Source organism: Brassica napus, chromosome C5 (assembly GCF_020379485.1).
Source record: "Brassica napus cultivar Da-Ae chromosome C5, Da-Ae, whole genome shotgun sequence".
In the NCBI taxonomy this organism is placed as follows: domain Eukaryota; kingdom Viridiplantae; phylum Streptophyta; class Magnoliopsida; order Brassicales; family Brassicaceae; genus Brassica; species Brassica napus.
In genome coordinates this window covers 28,406,935-28,421,271 of record NC_063448.1, presented here as the reverse complement: position 1 = coordinate 28,421,271, position 14,337 = coordinate 28,406,935, and the positions used below count along the sequence as shown (strand labels likewise).

General features: G+C 33.7%; 1 protein-coding gene across 1 annotated transcript; it reads left to right on the top strand.

Moving 5' to 3' along the window:
• The first annotated feature begins 6,159 nt into the window (after positions 1–6,159).
• Positions 6,160–7,973, top strand: LOC106425011 (transcription factor HHO6). The gene is given in 7 exon segments (XM_013865751.3): positions 6,160–6,334; positions 6,336–6,471; positions 6,561–6,769; positions 6,864–7,077; positions 7,173–7,249; positions 7,334–7,571; positions 7,574–7,973. Coding segments are annotated over 7 exon segments (978 nt in total). The 5' UTR covers positions 6,160–6,253; the 3' UTR covers positions 7,597–7,973.
• Positions 7,974–14,337: the final 6,364 nt, after the last annotated feature.

The following is a 14,337-nucleotide window of genomic DNA, read 5'->3' as shown; positions in this document are numbered from 1 at the left end:
TTTTTTTATAAACGCATCGATCGATCCGTTGATGTTCAAAAACACATCGATCGATCGAGTATATCAAGTGTTCCTCGGAATATTCTGAGGCTTTTCCGAGGAAACAGGGTTTGGGGGTAACAATATGATCGATCGATTAGATTATCCCATCGATCGATGTGGATATCCAATAGATCGAATGAACAAAATCTCGAACGTTTTTTTATAAACGCATCGATCGTTGCGTTTATGTTCAAAACCGCATCGATCGATCGAGTATATCAAGTGTTCCTCAGAATTTCCTCGGAATATTCCGAGGCTTTTCCGAGGAAACAGGGTTTGGGGTAGCAATGTGATCGATCGATCCCAAAATGGATCGATCGATCACCAAGATGGACCAAAGCGTAACAATGTGATCGATCGATTAGATTATCCCATCGATCGATGTGGATATCCAATAGATCGAATGAACAAAATCTCGAACGTTTTTTTATAAACGCATCGATCGATCCGTTTATGTTCAAAAACGCATCGATCGATCGAGTATATCAAGTGTTCCTCGGAATTTCCTCGGAATATACCGATGGAATTCCGAGGAAATTCCGAGGAAACCAAATTTAGGGTTTCCTCGGAATATCCTCGGAAATTCCTCGGGAAATTCCGAAGATTTCATTTTCCGTCGGAATGTCCGTCAGAATATCGCTGTTTTCTTGTAGTGGGGGTGAGTCAGTTTGTGGAGTACGGTCTAGGCTAATCCAAACGCTAATTCTGAATCGCAAAAACCAGTTTGTTCTTGTAGAGCTCACTCTACCCGCACTTCTTCTTTTCTATTTTTTCTTCTTTTTTTTCAAATCCAGTGGCCTCGAAATCGTGTTTACGTGGTGGTGGTTACGGTGAGGGCGTCCTTGCGTGTTTATCCTCTCCTTTATTTGCAGACCGAGACTTCTACTCTTCGTCCGAAGCAACATATTGTTCCAGCAAGAGATCCGCGGATTTCCAGCGGTAAATGGCTGCAGCCGATGTGGTACCTGCTTCGGCGGAAAAATTCCGACAAGCCTATCAGTTACAATTTCTGGTTTTCCTCTCCCAAAAAAATCAGTTTGTTTTGGTTTAGTTTAGGTACTCGGTCTAGGATTTTAGCTTATATGTTTTTTTTTCTTTGTGTCTTTAATCTCAATCTTGTTTGTTGTTTCAAAAACCCAATTTTTTTTTATGAAAGCCTTTTAAAAAGTCTCTTATGCGCAAATACAATTAAAACAAATGAAATTAATAGGACCATATCCCCTCTATATTAATCCAGGAGCATTACAACTATTGAGTGTACCCACGTGTCATCACTACGATAATTTTCAGAATCCTTAGAAAATATATGTCGGTTCATTTAAATATAGAGTATACTTTTAATTAAATTAACTATCATATTGATTAGTAGTGCATAAAAAATATTATCCATTATTTTCTTAAATAAAAGCTAAGAAATTGCATAATATGATTAACATATATATGACAATTAATTATTTTGAATAATAAAGATATGATAATAGTTTTTGTATCTTCCATCATTTTTTTTAATTTATATTATTAAAAAAGTAAACAATCACATTAAACATATAATAAAAATTTAGATTTTTTTGATATATGGTATATTTTGAATTTTTAAAAACGACTATAAATTACTAAAACTGTTAAGAGTCTTACAATGAAAATTTTGTGAACAATGGTTTTATTTTTTTTATAAAAAAGATACTAATGATCATAAAATCACATGAATATGAAGTATCATTCAATAGATATTAAGATTATATATATTAAGATTGTTCACCCCCTGCCATTAGTCGAAAGGTATTCCAAACTCGGGTCAGGCAGTGTGGTTGCCAGTTCACTCTGTAGCACTAAGTGTGTTCCTCCCGAGGCCGACTGGATCAGCCGATAGGGTTTATCAAAAAAAAAAATTACAAAATTTCACTAACATGAATATTTTAATTTTAAAATTTGCATTAAATTTTTTTAAATGATTATAAATTACTAAAACAATTAAAAAATCTCACACTAAAAATTTTCTGATTAATTGTCTAATTTTTTTGTTATAGAAAATATAAAAATGTTAATAAAATCATATGAGTATGAACTAAGAAGCTTCAATTAAATATTCATATTAAACTATGCTATATGTCTATGTCAATATCATTTAAATTTATTTATACACCATATAAAATAAATAAGATGATTGCTTTGATTTCATTTTTGCAATTGAAAATTTACAAAGGAAGACTTCCATAGAAGTCTACGTTACAACAGACTTCTTTGGAAGTCTTCCTTTGTAAATATCGGCTTACTTTTGTTAAGAAAAAAATCTCAAAAATACCAGAGAAAACTTACCGGTAAGTCTTCTAGGATAAACAAGTTAGTTTTGGAATTGACCGAACTGTGTCAGTAATTTGTCTTTTTCTAGAAGACTTACATGGAAGTCTTCCACCAGAAAAATAAAACTTAAATATTATATTTAACTAGACGACTTCCATGTAAGTCGTCTCAGGTTACTTTTGCAATTGAAAAATAAAAATTAAATATTTAATTTTAATTAGACGACTGCAGAAGACTTACACGAAAGCCTTTTGTGATAACCAAGGTTTGCCAGAATCTCGGAATAAATTCTAGAAGACTTCTGCGTAAGTCGTCTTGCAGAAGACTTACATGGAAGTCATCTATTAAAGTTAAATATTTAAATTTTATTTTTCAATTGCAAAAGTAACCCAAGACGACTTTCACCGACAGTGAGAAGACTTCCATCAACAGTGAGAAGACTTCCACCGAGAGTTTAGAAGACTTACAGGGAAGTCATCTGGTGGAAGACTTCCGTGTAAGTCATCTAGAGAAAGTCAAACTTCTGACACAATTCGGTTAAATTGCAAAATTAACTTGTGTACCCTAGACGACCTACCAGGAAGTCTTCTCTGGTTATTTCGAGATTTTTTTGTTAACAAAGAAAAGTTGGAAGACTTCCAGAGAAGTCGTCTCTAAAACACACACATAAAGTCAATTGCAAAACTAACTTTTGTATTGACCAGAAGACTTCCGTATAAGTCTTCTACGACCAGAAGACGTCCAGTGAGCTAACTTGATTAGCTTCTCCGATCACACATAACTTCACCACGAAACAGACCCACTTCTTCGTGACCAAGAATCATAAGTTTGAACCTTACAAAGTTTAGAATCAAAATCTTGGATTTTTTTTATGAATATAGAGAGAAAGTGAAAGAGATGTAGTTTGTGTGCATAAGTAATAAGATATGAAGAGTAAAAATCGAAACTTTGATGCATTAAGAGCTTTAATTTGGTTGTTCATGGTTGGTTGGTGTATTGATAGCAATTGCAATATTGTAAATACTTGATGAAGATGAGGATGATAGAGGCAAACGCTCATTTCCGGGAAAAAAAAAATGACATTTTCGTGAATAATCCGAACTTCTGGGGTGAATAGGGCAAATGAAAGTTTCAAAAAAATCATGGGTTAGTTTTGTATTTGACTTTTTGTTTTGCGTTCTATTCGGAAAAAAAAACCTTTATTCTTCACCAAAATGTGTTTGCATGTTTGGTTTGGCAGACAACACTATTCTATGCACATGACATGAAGAGTCAAAATATGCCTAAATATATACCAGCCATTATTCCCATTTGAATCACTAAATATTTAAGAATAATCAGTTTTTTGTAATATATGTGATAGTATTTGCTTGTAATGGATACTTGACTTCAGATTTTTGGGTTTAAATTTATATATAAAAAAATCTACTATACTAAAATTATGTATATCCTGATTCTATTAAATTTGGAAAATTGATGACTCCATAATGATATATTAGTGGACACATGGCCGTAATCAGTTGGAGAACGAGCCAGAGAAGCATTTGCAAAAGTTATTCATTGGACAAAAATCTTCAACTTCACAAAAGCTCTAAAATCGAAAAGTGGAGAAGAAAGAGTAAGAAACAACAACATTTTTTGTGGTTTTGGTAACTTTGACTTTGACGCACCACATCGTTGAAATTAAGCTTTTCAGCGACAATTACCATTTTATTTTGTTCTCTAAAGCAAATATTTATTACTCCTTTTTCTGAAAGAAATACTTACAACTCCTTTTTAAAAAGATTTATGTTTTACAAAAAAAAAATGTTTCAAAAAGATACATTTTTACATTTTTAATGCATTATTTAATGATACATATAAACTTCAAAAAATATAATATGTTTATTGAAATTCTATTAGGTAGAATTACAGGAAATAGTTAAATAAATAAAATAATACATTAGTAATCAAAATTTAATATGTTTGAAAATTTTAAATCATACATTTTAAAAAATAGAAAAATAATATCATCGTTATTAATTTAGTTGGACCAATCATTTATTTAGGAAACATATGATAGGTGAGTGTAATAAGTTGAAAATATAATGCTATGAGTTATTAACTTATTACCAATAACCAACCTGAAATTGAAGTCAACTATATGAAAAAAGGAAAAAAATATTTATTTGGTTGAGATAAATTAAATCTAATTGCATATGCATTTGTCATCGAAATGACTTGTTTCTTGATAATGCTAATGGTGGGCACAAATTGAATATCCAGTCTTTTGGGGTTATTCGTGACATAATAATTAATCATGCGTTATGATTCGGTCCATAGTTAAAAGAATATTCAAATGTCCGAATTTTTTTAATATTTTAAGCAAATGCAGATTTGATTTGTACAAATAAAATAAAAATTTAGTAAAAAAAATTGAAATCTAAAATGATATAATAAAATCTAAAAATATTTATTTTTCATAATACTAATAACTAAGATAATCAATTTAACAAATAAAAACTTTAAAGTTACATAAATATAATACTATATAAACTAAATATGTAATTTTTTAAATATATGTATATATATGCATATAACGGATCATATCATATACATGTTCATAAAAATATTTGTGATTTGCTTTATTTCTTAAAGATATTACATATTAATATTTACATTTCTTTGTAAAATTACGAATATCCTGATTATTTTGTTCGAATCAAAATCGATAATGAAACAAATCAAAATTTACGGATATTCTGTCTAACCCTAAATAATGTCGTGGTCTTTTTTTTCTCAAAAACAATTATGCAAGGCACATATGGTGTGATCGCGCATAAATCAAAATGTCGAATCTTCATTGGCTTGAGGAATTTTAAAGATGTTAACTTTAGTAGCAAGAAAAAAATATGTTCTGGTTGAAATATAGGGAAGATTTATTTCTAACAAACATAAACAATACTATTGTTTATCAAAACTTCAATTGTTAAAAGATATATTTGCACACCAAAATGCTTTTTTAAAAAAAAAATGGTTCAACATTCAATGCATATATATTGATGATTCATTTAGCAACATCATGATTTAGAAAAAAAAAAGATATCTCTTTAAGAAAACGCCTATACTCAAACTTATTTATTTTTAAAAAAATATAATAATAGTTGAAGGTTCATTAGTCTAGCTAGTAGTTTAACTAATGGTTCATTAATGCTTCTAAATCATGAAATCCAAGGCTTAAATCCCAAATAATGCAAATTAAATAATGTAAATTATGAATATTATAGGAAAAATGGTTTCAAAGAAATCTTCAGCATAGTGAATCTCATTAGGTCTAAAGTTCAAATCCGCGGAATATTATGGAAAATGGTTTCAAAAAGATTTCCATCATGATACATACGATCAAGTGTGAATCTCATCACGTGACTCGAATAGTGCTGTGAGATATGGATGATATAATTACCGTTTTAAAATCGTTTATCTAATATTCTCTGCTTTATAATAACATAATTAACTAGACCTTAAAATATATAATAATATACTTTTGACTAATTATCTATAATAATTTAAGCCAGAAATTTTGGTCTAGTAATCAGGTTTTAACCCACTGGTTCATAGAGAATGGAATATGAAATGTTTAAAAGTAAAAGCATGGAATGTGAATGGTAAAAAAAAAGTGATGAAAAAAAAATGACGGGTTTCGTATGAATGAGAAGAGAAAGAGTCAACTCGCGAGTATCGTGTAGAACTCGAAACAAAGCGAGTGAGAAGGATAAGGAATGTGAGAGATACGCGACGAAGCGAACAGTTATTTTTTTCTTTTAAATATACCCCACACAGGAATCTTCTAGCTTTCCTCTTCCTTCAATCAATCTTCTTCGTCTTCTTCATCTCTTTCTTTAGAAAGTTGAAAACACTACTCTCTAAAGAAATGGGTTCTTTAGGAGATGAACTTAGTTTAGGACAGAGGAGACACAGTTCTTCCGACAACGACCCGTGTGTTTCCGAAAAAAGCTTCAAAGATCATGAATGTTGCGGTGGAGAAAGGTTGTAAACTAGAGGAGCATGTTAAGAAGCTCGAAGAAGAGAAGAGGAAGATCCAAGGCAGTGAACTGGAGCTTCCTCTCTGTTTACAGATTTTAAACGATGGTTCGTCTGATTCATCGAGTATCATCAGAAGGTTGCTGAAACTTTGTTTTATCTCTCGATCATGAATGACTGTGTTTGTTTTCGTGCAGCGATTTCGTATCTCAAGAAAGAAACAGAGACGGATACTCAGCCATTGTTAAAAGATTTCATCTCTCTCAGTAAACCAATTCGAGAAGAACATGACGAAGAAGGAGAAGAGCTTTTCAAGGAGAAGAAGTTTCAGCTATGGAGAGAAAATGATCACATCTCAAACGCGAGATTCTCAGACACGAAGATCAAGAACACGCTAGAGATTGAGGTAATAAGAACCCTGAAGACTTAAAAACATGTTTTAAGATGGGACAAGGATTTGAGTTTGAGAGTTGTGTTTTATTTTGATCCAATTATTGCAGAGAGATGAGGAGAAATCTTCAAATAGCTTATATATGTTGTTGAGTCCTGGCATGACGACTCCAAAGGGAAGAAGAAAACTAGTTGCCTCTAGCTTTGTGCCACAGCCACCACCGTATCTTCAGCAGCAAGCGTTGCGGAAGCAAAGAAGGTGTTGGACACCTGAGTTACATCGCCTTTTCGTTGATGCGTTGCAACAGCTCGGTGGTCCTGGAGGTATAAAAAGACAATCCATCTTCTTGTTCTTGAAGTTTTGTTTACTTAAAACAGAATGTGTTGTATGTAATCTTTGTGTCTGTTTGAGATAACAGTGGCAATTCCTAAACAAATCAGAGAGCATATGCAAGAAGAAAGCCTAACCAATGATGAAGTCAAGAGTCATTTACAGGTACATACTAAAAGAAAACAGGTTAAGATCTTTGATTCTTTTAATGGCTCTTACTAACAACCCATTTTTGTCTCTTATATTTAGAAATACCGTTTACACATCAGGAAGTCTGACTCGAATCTGGAGAAACAATCAGTAGTTGTTTTAGGATTTAACTTGTGGAATTCATCATAAGAAGAAGAAGAAAGTGGTGAAGGAGGAGAAACATCAAAGAGAAGCAATTCGCAGTCGGATTCTCCTCAAGGTCCTTTGCAGTTACCTTGTACAACAACCACAACATGTGGTGATAGTAGCATGGAAGATGCTGAAGATGCTAAATCTGAGAGGAGAGATTGAGATCTCCATAAATCTCAAGATCCTTTTTCAAGAACCAAACTCTTGATTCCCTTTTTGTTAGTTTGGATTCACTTCTAGTGAATGAGAATATAATCACAGAAAAGAATATAGATTTATTTTTATATATAGAGAGAGAAAGATAGAGACAGAGAGGGAGCAAACGAGTGAAGGATGTGGTTGATCAAATTATTTGCAGAGATTGTTAGGACTTAGGAGGTCTGTTTTTGTGTACGGCTTTTTGGTTGGGTTTAAAAAATTGAGGCATTGCCCAAGTAATAATATTGTTTTTGTTATGGAAACGTCGTATTGCAAACGGGGGAGGCGCAAAATTTGTTGACTTTAATATCATTATGGATCCCGCTGTCACTATGCATGTACAGTAATTTTACTTTTCATTTCTATATAAACGATCGTTTCAATCGTTTGTAAGACACACTATCATTCTCTTTCTAATAACACATCTTCTCTTCTTATCAGTGTTACCTTCTTCGTACGGCTATAAAATTTTGCCCTTATTTAAATTTCTGCGATATAATAAAACACCAGTTCTTTTTATAACACGTTATCAGCACGATCACTCTGCGATTCGGTAAAATTTATTTGTATCATTTATACTCTGTTATAATGGTCGGTATACCGCCTCTACTATTATTTATATCATGTTATAATGGCCGGAATACCGCCTATATTATTTACTAGTAATTTAATTTATATATTGGTCGGCCGAGCCGTCTTATATTTTGTTTATTATTAATTGGTCGGTCGAGCCGCCGTATAATTTATTTATTACTCTGCATTGATCGGCTGAGCCGTCGCATGATTTGTTGTCATAACATAAATATTTCATTGCCATAATTTTTTTTACTTTTATGAAATTTTATAGATTTGATTGACTGTTTAATACGATATTTTCAGACTGATTTTTGGTGCACTCGATTTAACACCAACGGTCACAAAGAAAAAATTCCAAAAATTTCCCATTTCTCCAACGGTCATGAACAGTAATTTTTATCTATAAATACAACTCATTTTCACTCCATTTCATCATCCAAAACATTTCATCTTCTCTCAAAAATTTCAAATCGCTCTCCTCCGATTTTTCATTTCAAGAAAGATGATTCACACACTTTTGTTTTTATGTGCCATTTTTATTTGTGTTTCTATTAATGGTTTATTCGTTGGAGAATTTACTCCAAGTGAATTTAAGATGAATATCGGTTTAATTTTCTTTACATCGCTTCTCCGTGTAATTGCTTGCATGATTAATGTAAACGGTTCCTTTTAATATGAATAATATTCTAATAATTTTTATTTATGTGTTTTAGAAATACAAATGGCAAACATCGAGAAACTCCAGTTCCCGGCTCTGAAAGTAACCGGCGAAAACTATGTCAGATGGGTCACAAATGTGAAACCTTATCTTGTAATAAAAAAGATAACCGAAGCGATAAAAGTCGGTAACAAATCGCCACCCGAGCATATAGCCGAAGCGATAATCTTCCTGAAGAAGCACTTAGATGAGAATCTAACTCACGACTATGGAGACGTTGAGGACCCAGCCGTACTATGGCAAGCCTTGAAAGACAGATTCGATAATCAAAAGGAAATCAATCTCCCTCACGCTCTTGAAGAGTGGAAAACCCTGAGGTTTCAGGATTTCCAAAGGGTTAGAGATTACAATTCTACTATTTTGAGGATAGTTGCACAATTAAAATATTGTGGTAACCCTGTCACCGAAGCAGAAATGCTTGACAAGACATACAATACTTTCCACAAAGAACACAACGTCTTATCCCGAATTTACAGAAAATATGGGTACACCAAATTTTCTGAATTGATGGTAACACTCATGTTGGCTGAAAAGAACGATGAGTTACTAATCAAAAACCATAATTCCCGACCTACGGGAGCCAAGGCATTTCCCGAAGTGAATGCTACGGCGGTAGAATATTCGGGAAGGAGAAACCAGACCAACCGAGGTCGTGATCGGCGTTTCAACAACAAACGTGGAAAGCCTTACTATCCTAAAAGTATTAGATCTAACAAATGGGTTAGATCTGAACAACCTCCTAAAGGCAAAGAAACCGAAGAGGATACCACAAAGAAAAGTGAGACTGTATGTTACAGATGTGGATGTAAAGGACATTGGTCCCGTACCTGTCGTACTCCCCCACATTTGTGCAAGTTATATCAAGAGTCCATAAAAGGAAAGGCTAAAGAGGTGAATCTCACGGAAAACGTTGAAGGGACCTCATACCTTGAATCCTCTGATTTCGCAAATGAGCTGGACTAGAATACTCTTGAAGAGTACGGAAATGTTTCTAATAAGACTACTGAATAGTCCTCATTTGTAATGTATAATAATTATGTTTTTCAAAGAATAATGTTGTTTTAACAACAATATATGTATAATTATTGTGTGTTTTCTTTATATAATCAATGAATAAATTTCACGTTTCACTGTTGTTTAATGTTTATGATAATTTCAGAAATGGATCAAAACGCAAATGGAACAAAATCAAAGAAAGAGATTCAAGAGATATGTATACTAGATAGTGGAACAACGCACACTATCTTGAGAAAAAATATATATTTCTCAGATATAAAACCAAAAAGAATTATTGTCAATACAATATCAGGTCCTGCAGACGTGATTGAAGGAAATGGTAAAGCAAACTTTACATTGCCAAATGGAACAAAAAATTTCATAACTAATGCACTATATGCTCCAAATTCCAGAAGAAATTTGTTGAGTTTTAAAGACATATATCATCAAGGATATGATACTCAGTCTGTAACTGAAAATAGAAAGAAGTGTATATATATAACTTCTGAAAAATTTGGCAAAAGACACATATTGGAAAAGTTTCCAGAACTTCCTTCGGGATTACACCATACTTATATCAATGCAATCGAATCAAATTTTATGGTAAAACAAAATCCAGAAGATTTTAATTTATGGCATGATCGCCTCGGTCACCCGGGCGCCACAATGATGCGTAGAATCATAGAGAGCTCACATGATCATTCACTGAAAATCCAGGAGATTTCTCAAGGGAATAAAATGACATGTGTTGCATGTTCTCTAGGAAAATTGATCGTAAGGCCATCGCCAACCAAAATCGATAAAGAATCACCAAAGTTCCTTGAAATAATTCAAGGTGATATATGTGGACTGATACATCCACCATGTGGACCATTCCACTATTTTATGGTATTAATTGACGCATCTAGTAGATGGTCACACGTTTGTCTATTATCATCTCGAAACATGGCATTTGCGAGATTTCTAACTCAGATAATCAAACTGCGGACACAGTTCCCTGATTATAATATTAAAAAAGTTAGATTAGACAACGCTGGTGAATTCACATCCCAAGCATTCAATGATTATTGTATGGTAACGGGAATTGAAGTTGAACATTCTGTGGCTCATGTGCATACGCAAAATGGTTTGGCTGAATCTTTAATTAAGCGTCTGCAACTGATTGCAAGACCATTGATCATGAGATCAAAACTTCCAACCTATGTATGGGGATATGCTATTTTGCACGCAGAAACACTCATTCGAATCAGACCGAGTGCATACCACAAGTATTCCCCACTACAATTAGCGTTTGGTCGAGAACCAAATATTTCCCATTTAAGAATCTTTGGTTGTGCAGTATATGTGCCTGTAGCACCACCACAACGAACAAAGATGGGACCACAAAGAAGGTTGGGAATATATGTTGGTTGTGATTCTCCATCAATTATAAGATACCTAGAACCACAGACTGGTGACGTCTTTACAGCACGTTTTGCTGATTGTCATTTTGACGAAAATGTATTCCCAGTTCTAGGGGGAGAAAACAAAAATGTTGGAAGTGATATAAAATGGAGTGTACCATCATTGTTATATCTTGATCCTCCTACTAAAGAGTCAGAACTAGAAGTTCGACGAATTATGCATTTACAGAGTATAGCTAACTAGCTACCTGATGCATTTGCAGATACCAAGACGGTAACTAAATCTCATATACCAGCTGCAAATTCTCCTACTCGTATCAAAATGCCAAATGAACAAGAAAATGAGGATGACACACGAGAGCCAAAAACACGCCTGAAGCGTGGTAGACCTGTTGGTTCTAAGGATAAGAATCCTAGGAAACAGAAGAAAGCTGAAATATATGATGCACCCAAAATAGCAGAAAATATTTTGGAAGAAATAAATGATAAGGACTCTGATGAATCAGAGCATCATGAATCGAAAGATAATCATGAGATTTCTATTAATTACATCCATAATAAAAGGATATGGAAAAGGAATGAAAATGATGACATTGGTGATGTTTTCTCATATCTTATGTCAAATAAGGTAAATGAAGATACCGATGATCCAGAACCGAAATCCATATATGAATGTCAAAAGAGACATGATTGGAATAAATGGAAAGAAGCAATACAAATCGAACTTGATTCGCTTAACAAACGAAAAGTGTTTGGATCTATTGTACTCACACCTGAAGATGTGAGACCAGTTGGGTACAGATGGATTTTCGTTCGAAAACGAAATGAGAAAAATGAGATTACAAGGTATAAAGCTCGCATTGTAGCCCAAGGATTTTCTCAAAGACCTGGTATTGATTATGAGGAAACATATTCTCCTGTAATGGATGCGATCACATTTAGATTCCTGATGAGTCTAGCCGCTGATAAAAATCTTGAGATGCGTCTCATGGATGTTGTTACAGCTTATCTATATGGATCATTAGATACTGATATCTACATGAAAGTTCCTGATGGATTTAAAATGCCAGAAGCATTAAGTTCCAAACCTAAAGAGTTATGTGCAATAAAATTGCAAAGATCATTATATGGGTTAAAGCAATCTGGACGTATGTGGTATAATCGTCTCAGTGATCATTTAATAAAAGAAGGATATGTGAATGACCCTATATGCCCATGTGTTTTCATCAAGAAAACAATATCCGGATTTGTAATAATCGCGGTATATGTCGATGATCTTAACATCATCGGAACTCAAAAGGAAATACAAAAGGCATCCGACTATCTCAAAGGAGAATTTGAGATGAAAGACCTAGGACAGACACAATATTGTCTTGGCCTACAAATAGAACATTCACAAAATGGTATATTTGTGCATCAATCCACATACACTAAAAGAGTGTTGAAACGATTTAACATGGATAAATCAACTCCTCTTATCACCCCGATGGTCGTTAGGTCACTTAATATTGAAAGTGATCTATTTCGACCACCTGAGGAGAAAGAAGAAATACTTGGTCCGGAAGTACCATATCTAAGTGCAATTGGAGCGCTGATGTACCTTGCAAATTGTACACGGCCTGATATATCATTTGCTGTGAATCTTTTGGCAAGATTCAGCTCATCTCCAACTCGAAGACATTGGAATGGGATTAAACATGTTTTTCGTTACCTCCAAGGGACCATTGATTTAGGCTTGTTTTATCCTAAAAGTTCAAAAGGTCAAATGGTTGGTTTTGCAGATGCAGGATATCTTTAAGATCCACACAAAGCCCGATCGCAAACAGGATACGTTTTTACGATCGGAGGCACTGCTATATCTTGGCGTTCCCAGAAACAAACGCTCGTGGCTACTTCTTCAAATCATGCTGAGATCATTGCACTCCATGAAGCAAGTAGAGAATGTGTATGGCTGAGATCAATGAGCCGACACATCTGTTCAAGCAGCGGGATTGGTGAAAATACGGAGCCAACTATTCTATATGAAGATAATGCAGCATGTGTTGCTCAAACAAAGGACGGATATATTAAAAGCGATAGAACAAAGCATATTCATCCGAAGTTCTTCTCATACACTCAAGAGCTCGTAAAGAAGAAAGAGATTGAAGTAAGATATGTCCAATCATGCGACAATGCAGCTGACCTCTTCACAAAATCACTTCCGACTTCGGTATTCAGAAAACATGTTCGTAACATTGGAATGCGTCATCAGAAGGATCTATGACTGCTCATTCGAGGGGGAACTTACGTAGTTGTACTCTTTTTACCTTACTATGGTTTTTTCCATTGGGTTTTCCTAGAAAGGTTTTTAACGAGGCAACAAAGACGTTAAGCGAGAGTGGATAATGACACCGGTCCCCAAGGGGGAGTGTTATGGAAGCGTCGTATTGCAAACGGGGGAGGCGCAGAATTTGTTGACTTTAATATCATTATGGGTCCCGCTGTCACTATGCATGCACAGTAACTTTACTTTTCATTTCTATATAAACGATCGTTTCGATCGTTTGTAAGACACACCATCCTTCTCCTTTTAATAACACATCCTCTCTTCTTATCAGTGTTACCTTCTTCGTACGGGTATAAAATTTTGCCCTTATTTAAATTCCTGCGATATAATAAAATACCAGTTCTTTTTATAACAGTTTTAATGTTTGTTTCATACCTTTTTTATCTTTTTCTTTAAACGAAAATATGAATTAGTTTTCTTTTTTTTTTTATAACAATGAATTAGTTATATTGGTTCGATTGGTTTCTGAAGTTACAATCTATGTTACATGGAAACGGAAGCGGGTACGTGAAAGCGGAAGCGTATGGAATCGTAGAAACAAGATTTTTAAAATAATTAGAAAGCGGGTACGTGTTGGAAGCGTATTCATATATACATATATATAAGATTTTTAAAAATCTACAACTAAAAATTATATGATTTAAATTTAAAATAAAGCATTTATTCATTTATAATAATTTCGAAATGATTTCATATT